The sequence below is a fragment of the Mandrillus leucophaeus genome, unplaced genomic scaffold (genome assembly GCF_000951045.1).
Source record: "Mandrillus leucophaeus isolate KB7577 unplaced genomic scaffold, Mleu.le_1.0 Scaffold262, whole genome shotgun sequence".
Taxonomy (NCBI): Eukaryota; Metazoa; Chordata; class Mammalia; order Primates; family Cercopithecidae; genus Mandrillus; species Mandrillus leucophaeus.
This window is the reverse complement of record NW_012102721.1, coordinates 1,632,879-1,648,858: the sequence shown is the minus strand read 5'-3', so window position 1 is coordinate 1,648,858 and position 15,980 is coordinate 1,632,879. Positions and strand designations below refer to the sequence as shown.

At 39.1% G+C, this 15,980-nt stretch overlaps 2 protein-coding genes across 5 annotated transcripts in view; both read left to right on the top strand.

Annotated features, from left to right (window-relative positions):
- The window catches only part of BRWD1 (bromodomain and WD repeat domain containing 1), a 119,322-nt gene extending 113,670 nt beyond the window's left edge, over positions 1–5,652 (top strand). The window contains exon 38 of the mRNA XM_011984167.1: positions 3,717–5,652. Coding sequence (XP_011839557.1) covers positions 3,717–4,108 — 392 coding nt within the window. The 3' untranslated portion in view covers positions 4,109–5,652. The remainder of the gene's footprint in view (positions 1–3,716) is intronic.
- A 1,671-nt stretch (positions 5,653–7,323) lies between these two features.
- Positions 7,324–15,624, top strand: PSMG1 (proteasome (prosome, macropain) assembly chaperone 1). 4 transcript variants are annotated; one of them, XM_011984163.1, is made up of 7 exons: positions 7,324–7,857; positions 9,216–9,322; positions 10,656–10,807; positions 11,099–11,161; positions 12,446–12,647; positions 13,515–13,651; positions 15,418–15,624. In XM_011984163.1, exons 1-7 carry the CDS (start codon positions 7,724–7,726, stop codon positions 15,490–15,492), a joined length of 870 nt encoding a protein of 289 aa, XP_011839553.1. In that variant the 5' UTR covers positions 7,324–7,723; the 3' UTR covers positions 15,493–15,624. The 4 variants fall into 4 exon arrangements, with proteins under 4 accessions (XP_011839553.1, XP_011839555.1, XP_011839554.1 ...); XM_011984165.1 differs by having other exon boundaries at positions 11,114–11,161; positions 12,446–12,644; positions 15,418–15,620; XM_011984164.1 differs by having other exon boundaries at positions 12,446–12,644; positions 15,418–15,620.
- The last annotated feature ends 356 nt before the right edge of the window (positions 15,625–15,980 follow it).

Genomic DNA, 15,980 nt, shown 5'->3' with positions numbered 1-15,980 from the left:
TCTGCCTACATTTACTGTGAAATGCTCTTCAAGTATCACTTCTAAAAAGCAAACTAAGCAGTTAAGTATAAGGTCCCTGAATTCATATTTCAAAATAAGGCTTTTATGAGATTTTTATTAAAAATTGCAATAGCTATCAAAACTCTTTTGTAGAGTTTTTCTAGGGGTGAGAGAAAACTATTGTGATGAACTAGATTAGTTGTAGTTCCAGAATAAAAACAAAAATTCAGGGTTGTGTGGTGCCCATCATTGAGTAAACTGAACCCTAAAAATAAAGAAGCTAGTGAACTAGTTTATGGAATTACTTTTGTCGGTCTCTTGACCTGATACTGCCACACTGCAGTGTTACCAGCTCCCCCTAGAAAATGGAACTGTTTAAAAACACAGCAAGTTACAGAAACCATTTTATTCTACAGCCATTGGGATACTTCAGCTTATGGGATGTTTTTGGAAACTTCTGCTTTGGGAGGCATGAAGATCATTGATAAATGTTACTTGCTTTCTGAGTTTTGGGGTCATTTCATTGCTTATCAATGAAGGGCAGACACAGGAGAGAATATCTCAAGTCTTTTCTGATAAAAGGCTTGCCTGAGGGAGCTTATAACTTGCACCTAGGGGGTTTACCCACTATGTAGATTTGCTTTATCCACAACCACAGCAACCGATCATGTCAAGATTCTAGGAGCTTACGAAAGAGGCTAGTATGTTTTCATTTTGAGTCAGATATTCTTTTCTCATTCTCAAATCTGTTTTAAATGCTCCAATTTAAAAAATGCCAATGAAAATTCTGTAATGCTTTTGTAGTAGTCGTGCAGTTTACTTTGAATTCAGGAAAACAGTTTTGTATGATGAAATATTGTGCAGAATCTGTAAGGTAGCTTAATTTAAAGTCTAATTAGAATATGATTAATCCTTAAAATTTAGGAACTAGAGATTGTGTTGAGTCAGAACTGTTATGTTTGTATCCAGGTTTCTATTTACCACAGACACCATCTTAGAATACACACATATCTGTGAGTTATAATTTAAAGTGGTCATCCAGGTGGATGATCATGGAGTGCTACTACAGATGTAAATTTTTACACTACTGATGTGTTCTTGTCATACCCAAATAGGGAATCACTTCCAGGAAAACAACAGTCCTTAAGCACTCAATGACTTTCTGAACACGTGACTGAAACAAGACCATCTGAGACAGTAGGACTGGTGGGATTCTACTGACTTTTCAGTATCACATGGCACTATCACAAATGTATTGTTAGAGCAGCAGCATCCAGAGTTCTTAAGCTCGTACCCTAACACACAAATTTGACTTCTAACCCTGAAATATCCTATATATATTTCTAAAACTGTAGTTTTCTTGAGAATAAAGCACTTTATAATTTACTCAGTTTTCAGTAATAAAATTTACACTGACTTAAAAGTATGTATTTAAAAAAATTCTCCACACTTTTCTGTCTCCCTCAGATTGTTTTTATCCTTATTCTATGAAATTCCTGTTTTGTTGTCTGAGATTCAGCTTTATCAATTTAGAGTTGCTGTGTACAATGTAATTCATAAATTCTCCCTCCTTTGGGCATAGTTATTGAAGTTCAAATTTCCTTAAAAAGTATTTTTAAAAAACCTGACTTTAGTTTTTTTTTTCTGCAGAATCTTAACTTTTCCATTATTCCGGATGACAAATAAACATTTATTAAAATGTCTTACAATTAGTATTTACTAGGTTCCTAAATTGTCAGTATAGGTACTTTGATCACACATCAAAATGGAATTTCTGCAACTTAAAGCATTTTGTTGCAAATAAATTTTTAGTTGAAATATAATTTTAGCTACTATTTGGATGAGTAGGTTGTTGAGAATGAACCAGTTATTTTTATTTTTTTCAAAATGCAAATGGTGCAGCTAGTTGATAATAGTATATTCTCATCCTACTATAAAGTGCAAATTTCACCTTAATTTTGCATGTTTTGAAATTTTTGTTTACCCTTTGTAGCACATTTATATGATTTTAGCATTTGCTAACATTGATTTAATGAGTTAAAGATTCATTTTGGATATAGGGTTGATTTGTTGGAGATACTAGTTCATAATTTTAAAATTCCCAAGAAAAGTGTCTTTGAAGTGGTAAACACACTACACTTTAAGCCACTTCTCTTCCCACAGAGCCCAACTGAAGGAGGTAAGGGCATGCTGCATGGGAGTAATGCCATGATGAGCGTCTTACTCTGGTAAAATGCCATTCACAACGCCTGGAGACCAAACACTGAACAAAACATAATGCCCTTAGAAATAGAATTTCACTGGAAAAGCATGTGAATCACATAAGTTGGCAAAAGGAACTGATGTGTATGTGGTGGGGTTGGCTTTGAATAAAGTATATCCTAACCTATTCTGGGGAGAACACTTATCTTAGAGAAGTGTGAAATCAGTTTCATAGACTTACGGAAAAATCTGAAGTGCTTGCATTGTGAGGGCAGAGGCCTGCCTCATTAATCTGGCTGTGTGAACATGTCAGTCCACAGAAGCAGTTTTTACCTGTACTCATCTGCCCTTTAGTCAGCTTAGTGACAGAAGAGCAAACATCTTCATAGAAGTTCAGAAGGTTGGCATTGGTAGTTTCATTGCTACAGAATAATAGTGTTATTACTTGATAGTACCTGACTAAAAGAGCTCTCAATTTCTAGTACTTAGTAGTAAAAAGAATGTGGTGGAGTCCTCCAGAAGTCTAGTGTTGGGTGTAGGATATCAACTGTAGTCATTTCAGTCATCTACAGCCTTACCGTTTGAATGCTAAGTGTCTGGAAACTTCAGGCAGGGTCCTACAAAACAAACTGCCATCAAGACTGGTGTGTACCATGAAGGCAGTTTTAGATAGTTTGTTCATGGCTGCAAGAAAAACCTGAAATTCAAAGGCCAGTGAACTTCAGATACATAAAAGGAGTATCACTTCTGTTCTAGAAGAGTAGTAATTAGACTTGTTTGTGAAATCTGAAAATTTGGCTTTGAGACACTGGTTACAATAAACATATCTGAGCTCTCCTAAGTTTGGTCAGCACGGAGTAGTAGGTCTGGCATCATGTGGCTGTGCACAGCTCCAGTGGGATTTGAAGCCCCCTCTAAAAACTGCCTTTGTCTGCATGAAGGACTTAACTCTCCAAAGTGTTTTTGTCTGGCAAATCCCTTCACAATTTTCAGCTGTCGTCTGAATGCTTCCTTAAAGGAAGCCTTCCTTGATCCCTTAGGCTAGGTTAGGTTTCTAGTCTGTGTTCTCATAGCACTCTGCACTTTTTAGTTCCTTTAAGCAACTCTACATATGTGTTATTTTTTAGAATTTTAATCCGAATCTCGTGTGTGTCACATACCTAGGTCAGAGAATACTGGAACAATGAAATTAAGATTTAGTAATTCAAATTATGTAAAATGCTCATATGTATGTTTTTGGATTAGCAGCTTTATGATGCCAATGCTGAAGGAACTTTTCACCCCATTCTTACAAGTCTGCTACTGTTTTAAGTGACATCCTTAGAGTTGTAGATAAGCAAATGTAAGGTTATATCAATGCCGAGCCCTTAGTATCACATTTTAAAATTTATCATTTAGCAGTATGACTTTTAAATTTATTGTTTCCGAATGAGTGTTGTTGAGGAATGTTAGCAGTAGTAAAATCTTGTGTTACAAGATTTTTGCATTTACATGAACTTTCACTCATTTTTCAGAATTTGTTCCTAGAGACAGAAAACCCAATACAAAAGTGAGAACATGTATGCATAATCAGAAGGATGCAGTGCAGATGCCTAGTGAAACTCTGAAAGCAAAAATGGTACCTGAGAAAGTTCCCCGCAGATGTGCTACTGTTGCTGCAAATAAAATAAAGATAATGAGTAATCTAAAAGAAACGATCTCAGGACCAGAAAATGTCTGGATTAGGAAGAGTAGCAGAAAACTGCCCCATCGAAATGCTTCTGCTGCGGCTAAGAAAAAGTTACTGAATGTTTATAAAGAGGATGATACAACCATAAATTCTGAAAGTGAAAAAGAGCTAGAAGATATTAATAGAAAAGTGCTTTTTTTAAGGGGGTTCAGATCCTGGAAAGAAAATACACAATAGTGACTATGAGAATGTAGAAGTGCTATCTGAAAACAATTGGGCTACAAGTAAACTGGCAGTTACATTCTGCTCCCAGCTCTAAAATTACTCCCTTATTGGCATCTTCGGAGGAATTTTCTAAAAGCCATAATCCAGTGGGTTCCTTCCAGTCAGCTCTTGTACAGACACGTGCTCCAGGGAATTCTGAGGAGGAAATAGATTGCAGAGTCTGTAGGTGGAGAGGTGGAAAGAAAAGACAAATGGCCTGCTATAATTATGACTACTATTCCTTCCCAGAAAGCAAGGTCTTGAAGACATGATTCCTTAGAGGAAGAATATAGTGGGAAGTGTACAGGCTAGGAAGAACTTGGAGTGAAAAAATTTCAAAATCTCAACCTGATGCTAATTTTAAGGGTTCTCCATTAGAGTGTAAAAATTAAGACCACGACAACTATGGTGTCATGAGGAAAAAAAATCAGGCACTTTTCCAAAGGAAGTGCTAATGGGCCTATTTGACTTCTGAGTGAAGCAAAAACTACCTAGATCCAGTCCCTATAATTCACATCCCCAAAGGTCAAAAACAAACTAGGAGGACCTGGGAATGTCAGCTGGAGATGTTGATTATTGAGTTCTGAAGTAGAGTGTTGGAAATAGGCAATTAGAGAAAGTCCATTGATGTCATTTTGTTTATAATATTGCAGTTCATACTGAATGACCACTTGATATGACTAATTCAGGGAATATATATTTTTATATGAAAGCTATGAATGTTACTATCACGGCTTTTCCTTATTTTTACTTTTATGTAGCAGCATTTACAGAAATGCCAAAAATGTGCCTCATTAAGAGGAAGGTCTTAGTTTAATCAGATAAAAATAAAATATATAGCTTAAGATCAAAACAGTCATATTTTTAGATACAGTGAAATCTTTTATGTTTCTCTACAGCACCTTAAAAATTAGAATTTGAATACTTTGAGTACTTATTACAGTCTCATCCCAACAAACTTTAATGGTAGCATGTTTGGCCTATTTCATCGTGGCCTCTGCTAGGATTAGAAAATCTGGTCGTGGTATAACAAGTGTATTTACAATAGGATTTAATTTGTTGTTAATATGTATTTGTTGAAATTAAAATTGCCAGATTAAATGAATGTACTGTCACATCTTTTTAACATAGTAACGTGTTATTGGAAAAATTAAGTTGTTGAAAGTAAGTTGTTTTCCCACTTAAAAATATCTAAGTATATGATCTGCATGTGTAAATCTGAAAAACTAAAATACAGAAATCTAGGGTTTTCTATTTCTTTTTTAAGTCAAATGCATTTTTTTTTTGTTGTTATACAGATGAACCAAGTGTCCAAAATACTTGAGAAATTTGTGGTTGCATGTCTGTTTTAAAAAAAGGCTTTTGTTTTTTAGCATAAGCCAGAATATTCTAACCTACTAAGTCTGTGTCCTTTGCTCCTTTTGTAGTATACTTTCATCTAAACTACTGATCCCCAGTATGTTGATGCACAGGTGAGAAGGGAAGAATTCCTAATAAACTGCTATTACTTTTAGGTGCATGGGTTTTGATTTTTGAGTTCTAATGAAATGCTTAAACTTCTTTCCAGTTCAAAATTTACTTAATTTACATTTCTTGAGTCTATTATGTCCTCAACAAATAACTATAAAATGAAGTACTTAACTCGCAGTGAAGACTATTTTATGCAAAGGTTTTTTTTTTTTTTTTTTTTTTTTGGCAATTTCAGTGTAACGAAAGAATTTAAGGTTTTAATTTATAATTTGCTGTGGTGGGGTTAATTTCTGTCAGTATTTGAGACTGTATTATCAGTCTTGCATAATGGAATCCTTTTTTGGCTAAGTATTTAATTCGAACATATTTGCCTTTTTAAAAAGTGGCCTAACTTACTGTAACTGCATGAAATAAGCATTTGCTTAAAACTTAACATTGTAAAATTGTTCTCTCTGAAATGTGTGCAGAATTTAAATCATGGCCAAATGTATTACTATTACCCTATTTACAGTAGTTTGCTTTGCAGAAAATATTTCTTCATAATGGAACTGTGAAATCAAATTGAAGATCTTTACTGGTAAAAATGACAAATTAACAAAAGGACTAAGACAAGTGGTGCCCAAACAACCTTTTTATTCTGCAGTTCCATCATTATAATAGACCAATTAACCCAGGAGTCCTAATGTTTTAAAACATCATTTTGGTAATCTTGTTTATTCCATCTCACTAAGGATATCCAAAGTTTCCTAAGCTCTTACTGGCTAGCAATTTAGTCTTAATTTTATTGCTAAATGTTCAAATTTTGCTTCCAAACTCACACTTTTTTTTTTTTTGCAGATGTGTAGATCTGCTAAACACTAGTTTTATGTAAATGATTTTTGTTGATCATTATTTTTCCACATCTTAAAATGTTTCTGGCAGCTTTGAGATTTTATCTCAACAGGCTCTCTCAGACCCCAAAGTAGTACTTACCTTTGTGACTACTGACAAAGTCACAACATGCAGGCGATGTCGTGTATTTCCGTACAACTAAATCTAGGAAACAGTTTTTATTTTTCATTGCATTACTGCATATTTTCATTTTCATTTAAATTATGTCCCCTTTTTCTCTTGCTTGAAACAGTGCTCCTCGAACTTTGTCTTCCAGCACATTTGAAAGAGAACCAATTAATCACACATTTTGCTTAATTAAAGGCTATTTAAAAAGAAACATTTTGTATTAGAAAATGGCCAAGTTTAAAAAATACACTATTTTTTACATTCTCATAAAAATGTTTTTAAAATCGGCTTGCCAATCATCAGCTTTTGAAATGTGAATACCTATTGCCAGAGTAAAAGTCTCATTTTTATACCACCACGAAGCGCTGTATTTCTTGCTGCCCTTGCGTCCGCCCGTGCCCGCTATCTGAGGGCGCGCCTGGCTCCGGGGGTCCTCAGTGCCACCGCGCGGCCACCTACCTGGGCAGTCGAAATTTGGAGCGAGTGCGCTAAGGTTCCCCCAGTCTCTCCTATCGCAGAAGGAAAAGGGAAACGGACGAAAAGGGAAAGGCCTCACAGCTCCCGGATGCCACTGCCAGCGGCGCCGGCGCCGCCCCTGCATGCCTGGTTTCGCTACCGCCGCGACCGGAGGCCCCGCCCTCCTCTCGCCTCCCCCCGCCCCTCTAGCCCGCAGTCCTCCCACCTCGACGCCCGCAGGGCTCAAGTTGCGAATGAAAGCATTTGGGGGCCAGACGCGGTGGCTCACGCCTGTATCCACGCACTTTGGAAGGTCAAAGCAGGAGTATTGCTTGAGCCCAGTAGTTCGAGACCAGTCTGGGCAACACAGCGAGACCCCAACCCCACAATCTGTAATTTAAAAACAAACTGCGGGTACTCCTGGCCCAAGGCGTGGCAGCGCGGGCGGGCCCTGTAGAGGGCGTGGCCGCAAGCTCTTGGTGCGTCTCGGGGCGTGGCGCCCGCGCCGTGGGGTTGTGGCCGCGAGCTCGGGCTGTGCGCGGAGGGCGTGGCCTGTGCGGGGCGGGACTTATTGCCTGCGCGGTGAGGGAGCGTGGTCTCGCGCATGCTGGCGTGCGCCGTCCCGCGGCGCCGCAGTTGTGTCCAGCAGGTCCCGGGGCGGCTATGGCGGCCACGTTCTTCGGAGAGGTGGTGAAGGCGCCATGCCGAGCTGGGACGGAGGACGAGGAGGAGGAGGAGGAGGGGCGGAGGGAGACGCCCGAGGACAGGGAGGTGCGTCAACAGCTGGCGCGGAAGAGGTGAGGCACCCGGATAAGGGAGGCGCGCTCTCCGCTGCTGGAAAGTGCGCGGGCCTCGCAGCCGCGACGGCAGCGAAGGCCGGGGCTCCGCGGTCTTCCGAGTAATCCCCGCGGTTGCCGCCGCTCCGTGGCTCTGCTTGGGCCCTGGGTCTCCGTGAAGCCGCGGTGTCCGTCGGCGCCAGCCCCTGGTGGGTGCGGTGCTCGGGTGGATCCGCTGGCGTTTCGTGGAGTCCAGGGTGAAGCCGCTGTGGGAGGGCTGGGTTCAAAACCGTTCTTTAAAGGCTTCCTGGAGGCTTGGTGTCTTGAGGACTCGTGATTTTCCCGCTTCTTGTCACATTATCTTGGGCCGCAGCGCTCCCGCGGGTCCCACGACGTTTGTCGTGGATTGTTCACGGACGCACCGATTCCCTCAAAACTTTTTAAACCTCCACCCCACACTTAAATTAGCATAATATTTCAGTAGCAGATGAACACTCTTTAAAAAAATTGTTTCCAAACACATAAAAATGTGGGAGAAAATGGTCAAGTGAGCCCTGACCCCTAACACAACCAGGTAAATTCAACGGGAAGATTTTGCCACGTTTATTTCCTCTCCCGCCACTCTAAGCGAATTCCAGTCATCATGACCTTTCACAAATTCTGCATTTTTCAGAATACATCTCAAACGTTTTAGGGATTTTCTTACATACGCTATTATCACCTCTAACAACACTAATACTAACTTTTCAGTATGATTTCATAGTCCATGCTCACTCACGTTTACCTAGTTTTTTCAAACATGATGTTTTACAGTGGTTTGTGTGAATGAGGATCCTAACAAGGTCTACAGGTTACGTTTAGACGTGTCACTTCATTTAGAGCAGCCTCCTCTTAACCCTCCTAAGAGACAGGACTGGCTGACCTGTCCAGTGCCCCACACTCTGAATTTGTCTGATAGCTTCCTTGTGGTATCACTTAACGTGTGTTTCACCTGCATGTCCTGTAAATGAATGTTCATTTGTAGGTTTGGTCAGATTCACATTCAATGTTTTGTCGGCAAGAATGCTTCTACTAAGTGGTGCTTTCTGTTTCTTGTTGCAGGTTATCCCCAAGTTGTCTCACTTTTAGGGATCTAAGATTGATCCTTGGGTCAGGTGGACAGCCTGACCACTATTTTAGAGTTCTCCCTAAACACGTATGCAATAGTTTTATCTGTTGGTTATCGTTGCCTGAGTCCATCGTTTTCTGACGATATTATATTCTTTATAAAACGAACGTGCATTTTATTTATTATAATACATACATATAGTGCCCTTTTGCCATAATATGATACTGTTTGTATTGAAGTTGCTTTAGTTTCATCTTGTTTCTTGTGTTAGGGAGGTGCGGCTCCTTCGAAGACAAACAAAAACATCTTTGGAAGTTTCTTTGCTAGAAAAATATCCGTGCTCCAAGTTTATAATTGCTATAGGAAATAATGCAGTAGGTAAGTGAAAATGCAGAAGACTTAGTCATTTTGTTGAAAGAATGAAATATAAAGTTACTTATATTCCTCCATCATAAAAGATTTAAAATGTTTGGTACTTTAAAAAGCCACAGCAGAGTGTATTTCTGAGTAAAATCTCTCTCCTGTTCATGTTGCATCTTTTTTTTTTTTTGGTAGAGATGGTTTCTCGCTGTGTTGTCCAGGCTGGTCTTGCACTCCTGTCCTCAAGTGATCCTCCTGCTCTCAACTTCCCAAAGAGTTGGGATTACAGGTGTGAGCCACAGCAACTGGCCAGCATTATCTTTTTAATAAACTGAAAAGGTCAGATTTAGGCTGGATGCAGTGGCTCACATCTGTAGCCCCAGCTCTTTGGGAGGCCAAGGCAGGAGGATCACTTGAGGCCAGGATTTGAGACCAGCCTGGGCAACATAGCGAGACCCTGTCTCTACAAAAAAAAGAAAAAATATAGCTAGACATGGTGGTGCTTGCCTGTAGTCCTGGCTACTGAGGAGCCTGAAATGGGGGGATTGCTTGAGCCCACGATTTCGAGGCTGCAGTGAGCCATGATCCTCCCACTGATCATGCTCCAGCTTGGGTGACAAAGCAAGACCCCAACTCAGAGAAAAGCTTTAAAGAAAATGTTTTTAGCCTCAGGAACTCAAAACTCAAGGAGCTGTTTCTAGTGTGTTGACGTATCTGGATTTATATAAATGTTTGTGGGTTAATGGACTCCTTTGAGAACACAATGAAAACTCTAAAGACAGTAATAATTATCAACATGTTTAAGTACTTAAGTTCTAAGGTCCTTGCATGTATTAATTCGCTTGGTGGATTAAAGTAAAAACAGTGTAGAGTGCAGCTAGGACAATATACATGTACAAATACACACATATACCTTAATATTTTTAGGGTGTTCACAGGTTCTGATGAGAACATTCAGGAAACCCAGTTAAGATTCCTTCCTCTGTAAGGTACCCCTAGTGCTTGTAGAACATAGTAAGTGCATGATGGCAAGTAACTATGGACTCATTTATATAAAGTTCTGCTGGCCTAAAGGTTTTCAGAAGAGTATTACCCCATGAGCACGTGGTAGAAAGTCTGTCAGCAAACCTGCCTTCTCGATCCCTAGCTCTAGGATTGTCTTAATCAGGGTGTGGCCTTTTACTTCTTGGGAGCCTCAGTTTCTTTTTCTGTGTAATGGTGGTATTAGGTAGATGGTCTTGAATGGCTCTTACAGCTCTCAAATTCTACAGTAACTTGAGCTTGCTTTTTATTGAATAGAAAATACAGCTTGCAGAGCCAAACACTAACTAATGTGAATTGTTTTTTACAGCATTTCTGTCATCATTTGTTATGAATTCAGGAGTCTGGGAAGAAGTTGGTTGTGCTAAACTCTGGAATGAATGGTGCAGAACAGCAGACACTACACATCTGTCCTCCACAGAGGCTTTTTGTGGGTTTTATCATCTCAAATCCAATCCCTCGGTAGGTGGGACTTGTGTGTTCGAAAAGTAGTTATTTAAGTATCACTTATATGGTATTTACTGGTAGTATACTTTAGTATGGCAAGTCTTTCAGTTGCTCTGTCAGTGTGCACTTTTTCTGATACTAATCACCAGTAGTGGTTTGACTCTTAAATTTTAAAGAGAGTAGGTCAATAGTGGAGCCAGGAAAATAAGTATTACTTAAGTGTTTTCATTCACATATTACATATAGTGATAGTGTGGGATGTGTGTAAAACTTACTTGACAAAAAACGTGGAACTTGACTTTTCAGGTTTTCCTCTGTCAGTGCAGTTGCTACGTTGCAGAAGATCAGCAGTATCAGTGGCTGGAAAAGGTAAGAGAGAAATGAAAACCTGTGAATGGTTAGTCTACAGGAGTTTTCATTTTTTATGGGTTCGGTGTCTTTTAACTTAAACTTATGCAGTCAGATATTTATTTCTTTAAAATATTGTGGGAATGTCTTTTGGAATATAAAGAATAAAAGAACTTGCTTATTGAACGTGACCAACCAATTGTGTTTTATACTTCTGTGACCTACCATCCTCAATGCTGAGGTACAGAAGTATAAAACACAGTTGGTCCTCAGCATTGAGGACGGTAGGTCACAGAAGTATAAAACACAATTGGATTCCTCCCGCCCATCTTTCTTTGTTTACATCACTTTAGATCTTATTAAAAGGTAAAAGGGTTCTTAGAAATCTCTCAAATCCAGACTCTTCCTGTTATAGAAGAGGACAGTTAGAACCACCGTGATTGAAACTTACCTATAAGTGTAGTAATTCCAAAAATGAATTTCATAAGAGTTATTTTTCAGGTGTCAGTGATAGGTGGGAGAGGGAATGAATGTCAGGTGTGTACTTGTGACTTTTTCCCTCTGGACAGCAGGCCTGTAGTCACTATTCTGGCACCCTGACTTCATTTACTCCACATCACAGGCCCCTTAAGTAGGCAGTGCTGGCATGACGTGTTCATCTGTTCTTGTGTTGCTATAAAGAATACCTGAGGCTGGGTAATTTATTAAAAAAAGGAGGTTTAACTGGTTCACAGTTCTGCAGGCTGTACAGGAAGCGTGGTGCTGGCATCTGCTTGGCTTCGGCTGAGGCCTCAGGAGCCTCCAATCATGGTGGAAGGTGAAGGGGGAGCAGGCAGATCACATGGTGAGAGCATGAGAGAGAGGAGGAGCCAGCCTATTTTGAACTACCAGCTGTAGTATGAAGTGAGTGAGAAGGGAGAAGTCAGTCACGTATCACCAACAGGATGGTGCTAGGCCATTCACGAGGGATCTACCCCCATATCCAGTCACTTCCCACCAGGCCCTGCCTCCAAAACTGGGAATCACATTTTAACATGAGATTTGTAGGGGACAGTTGTCTAAACTATATCACCTTAGTTCACTAATGAGGAAAGTGTCTGGGAAAAAAATTGCCCACCTAGAAAGCAGAACCAAGATCAAACCCAGGTTGAGACCGCAGGTGTGTTCTGTTTCTCCAAGGCACACTCCCACCCCTGCTAGGCATGTTATTATTGTCTGTGGTGTTAGGTGAATACCTAGAGGAATGTTTCCATTCTGTAACAAAATTATGTGTTTTTTTTAAATTTTAAATCGATTTTATGTTAGGTTTTTGGCTCTTGTCCAAGGAAGAACATGCAGATAACTATTCTCACATGTCGACACGTTACCGATTATAAAACCTTAGAATCCACTGGCAGCCTTCCTTCTCCTTTCCTGAAAGCCCTGAAAACACAGAATTTCAAAGACCCTGCGTGTTGCCCATTGCTAGAACAACCGAATATAGTACACGACCTTCCTGCAGCAGGTGGTATTAAAATCTGTAACATTTACATTGTATCTTATTGCTTTATTGATACTTATTACTTTCACCATTAGAGGTCTTTTTGAGGTAGTTTACTAATGATGATTGATACCAGTATATTGCTGTTAGTCCTCAATATCTGTAGTTACAAGTGCAGTATATTTAGTTTGAGTTTTCAGATTTTCCAGACAGTTATTTGAGGAGCTCAGGTTTCTTAACTGTTAGGCTTCAGACATGCTGTGTTTCTTTTTGGTCTTTGATTATTCAGAATGCAAGCCAGTGTTAAATATAAATTATTGGTGCATGGAAAGTTGATAAAGTATGTTTTAATTATCAAAATAGAAGTTTTGAATATTGAATCTTGATAGTTGCTTTAATTTTTTTTATTACTGTCACATCTGCCATCATATGACAAAGAGACTACCATTTACTTTTCAGTGGGTAATGTGTTACATAATTGTTAGTATATGAACTGTATTAAAATGGGTTTGGTTGGGTTTTTTTTTTTTGCTTTCAGTGTTTACTAGAATGAGAAGTGGCTAAATATTTTACTTTGTGTGTTTTTTATTTATTTGTTATGTATACTTCATTATGGTCAGTAGAATTTTAATCTTTCAGCTACTTAAAATCATCTTAGCTGTATTTTCAGGAAATGTAAAGTTAATATTTGCAAAAGAAGAGATTATTAGGAAAATAAATTGACTTTGAAAGAAAATCTACATTATAATTGGTTCAAAATTGCAGTAAATACCTTGATTGAAAGAGGCAGCTGAGATAACTACTTTTAAAAACAGCCTTTTTTATTAAAGGTGTTTAAAAGTAACATAATAGAAGACTTACGCGTTTATTATTTTTTTTCTTGTATATTCACAGTTCTGAGTTACTGTCAAGTATGGAAAATCCCAGCAATTCTGTACTTGTGTTATACTGATGTGATGAAATTAGACCTAATTACAGTGGAAGCTTTTAAGCCTATACTTTCTACCAGAAGCTTGAAGGGTTTGGTTAAGGTAAGGTTTTAACTCATTTAAATTAATAGCTGAGTTGTTATAATGAGCTTAGTAACATAAATGTATGGTGTCATTTTAAACCTAAGCAGTGCTTGGAGACCCATTCATCTGAAAGTGAAGCTTCCTAGTCTGGCAGTTTGAATTTGTCATCGTCTCTTCTGTATATGTCTGTAACTTGACAAATGCTTTGTTCTTGTGTGACAGATTAATGCAATGCAATTAAATCCCAAATGTCTATGTGGACATATGGTTTTACTGTTCAAGAAGTTTCTAGAACTACTTTGGAAGGTTTTAAAAAAAATTTTAATTTAATTTTTGAGAACGTTATTTTTGAGTATAGTATGGATCAAATTACTATAATATTTACCCAATTTTACAGAGAACTGGATATGTGAAGATGAGAGAATTACGTGATGAACCTCTTCCTTACCCTTGGTTTATACCTTTGGGCTCATTTTCTAAAAAAAATGGGAACATGTACATAAAAATATTTGCCTGTAATCTCAGGTAGTTGAGGGATTCCATTGCTTTCTCTTAAGAGACTTTTTGGAAGTCCACAGTCTCTGGTTTAAGCACAGTTTCTTTACAGGAAAGAGGTTGTCACAACATTGTCCCTCTCAGCCTGGTTTTATTCTGGCATGGCCATTAGTGTTAAGGCTTTTGTGATAAGTTGTTGGAAGTAGCTCATTTCCCAGGTCTCATAAATTAGTTTGTTAGTAGATTGTCAGCTCCTTGTGGTAATGGACCACGTTTTTTAATTTTGGTATCCCAAGTTTACCACACACCTGGCATGTTGAATAAATCCATCAATAACCATTTGTTGAAGAGTACAGCTGTAAAACTCTGTAATTTAGTATACTGCAAGCTGATCTTTCAAATTTGCTAGAATCAGGGATAATCTTTCTGACACATGGAGTTAGTTTATTTTTAGCATCTCTTTCAAAGTATATGCTGATTGTCTTGTTTGTTTAAATAGCCGATTGCCTCATCTCACTTAACTTAGAGATGAGTTCCCATGGGCAGGGGCTGGGCCGTTTTGTTTACTGCTGTAGGACTGTGTGTAGTACACAGGTGTGTCGTAAACATTTGGACTTGTTCTGAAACTTGGAAATCATCTGTCATTTGGGGCTTAAAGAAACTCAGCTTTTATGACTATACTTTCAAGTGGAAATTTAACTCAGCATATTCATTTTTGCTTTGAAGATAATGATTAGCGGGAGGGTAAGATGGTGGTTCTGCAGGGGGCTGTTTTCTTAATGACCAAATACATCAGCCTGAGTCAGTTCATTGTTTCTGACCATTTAACAGTGGTATTTTCAATAAGGTGGAATTATTTTGAATTCTTGCTGTGTGGCAGTTTAGTTGATTTGAAAGACGGATGAATCTTAGGGGGTAGAGGTGTGCAGAGGGAAGCAGTGTGAGCAGAGTGGGGAAGTGTGAGGAGAGCCATGAGGAGCACGGTGTTAGTGGAGAGGGGAGGAAGACATCTTGCGGGGAAGGTCGGGCGGGTTGGAGCGTGGACTTCCTCTGGAGGCCGGGAGAGCATCAGAGGCCAGGAAATCATCGGCGAGTGTGGCTGGGAAAGGGCCTGTTGAACTGACTTTCCCACTTGCCTTTTTGTTGAGAAGGGGAGAGTAAAGGGCGCGCCCGTCCCATGGCTGTTGTCTTTAAGTCTCGAGTGTGGAGATTGTGGGGTTTGGGGAGGGCTGTTACCTCTGCCTGAATCCCTGGGGTCTCACTGTATTCATTGTTTTCTCTCCTTTCAGAATATTCCCCAAAGCACTGAGATACTAAAGAAATTGATGACAACAAATGAGATTCAGAGTAACATTTATACATGATCTTAAACATTGTTTTGTAATGTGTATTACTTGTCCATTCCTTTAAGGGGAGCAGCGTGCACTCTTTTGTAGATTACTTTTGGGGGATATATTTTGAGAACGATGAAACGGAATAAAATTGTAAAAAATTAATTGTAGTTTTAATTCCTTATTTATGATATTATTCACAACCAAAATAAGCCAGGCATTTTCCTTTTATCCACTAGGTGGGAGTATCGTTGTATTTGAATATTTTGAGGTACTATAGTTAAATTTTTATCTTATTTATTTATTTATTTATTTATCGAGGCTGGGTCTTGTTCTGTTGCCGAGGCTGAAGTGCAGTGTGCCATCATGGTTCACTGAATCCTTGACCTCCTGGGCTCAAGCATTTCCCCTGCCTTGGCCTCCCAAAGTGCTGGGATTACAGGTGTGAGCCACTGTGCTCAACTTTAGTTACATTTTTCAAAGCTATAGAGATCAGCAAATTGTATTCATGTGGCAAAGTG

Coding starts and splice junctions, on each gene's coding strand:
- PSMG1 (XM_011984163.1), top strand. CDS start 7,724: ATGGCGGCCACGTTCTTCGGAGAGGTGGTGAAGGCGCCATGCCGAGCT. Junction 12,648..13,514: donor CGACCTTCCTGCAGCAGGTG/GTATTAAAATCT, acceptor GTATATTCACAG/TTCTGAGTTACTGTCAAGTA. Junction 13,652..15,417: donor GCTTGAAGGGTTTGGTTAAG/GTAAGGTTTTAA, acceptor CTCTCCTTTCAG/AATATTCCCCAAAGCACTGA.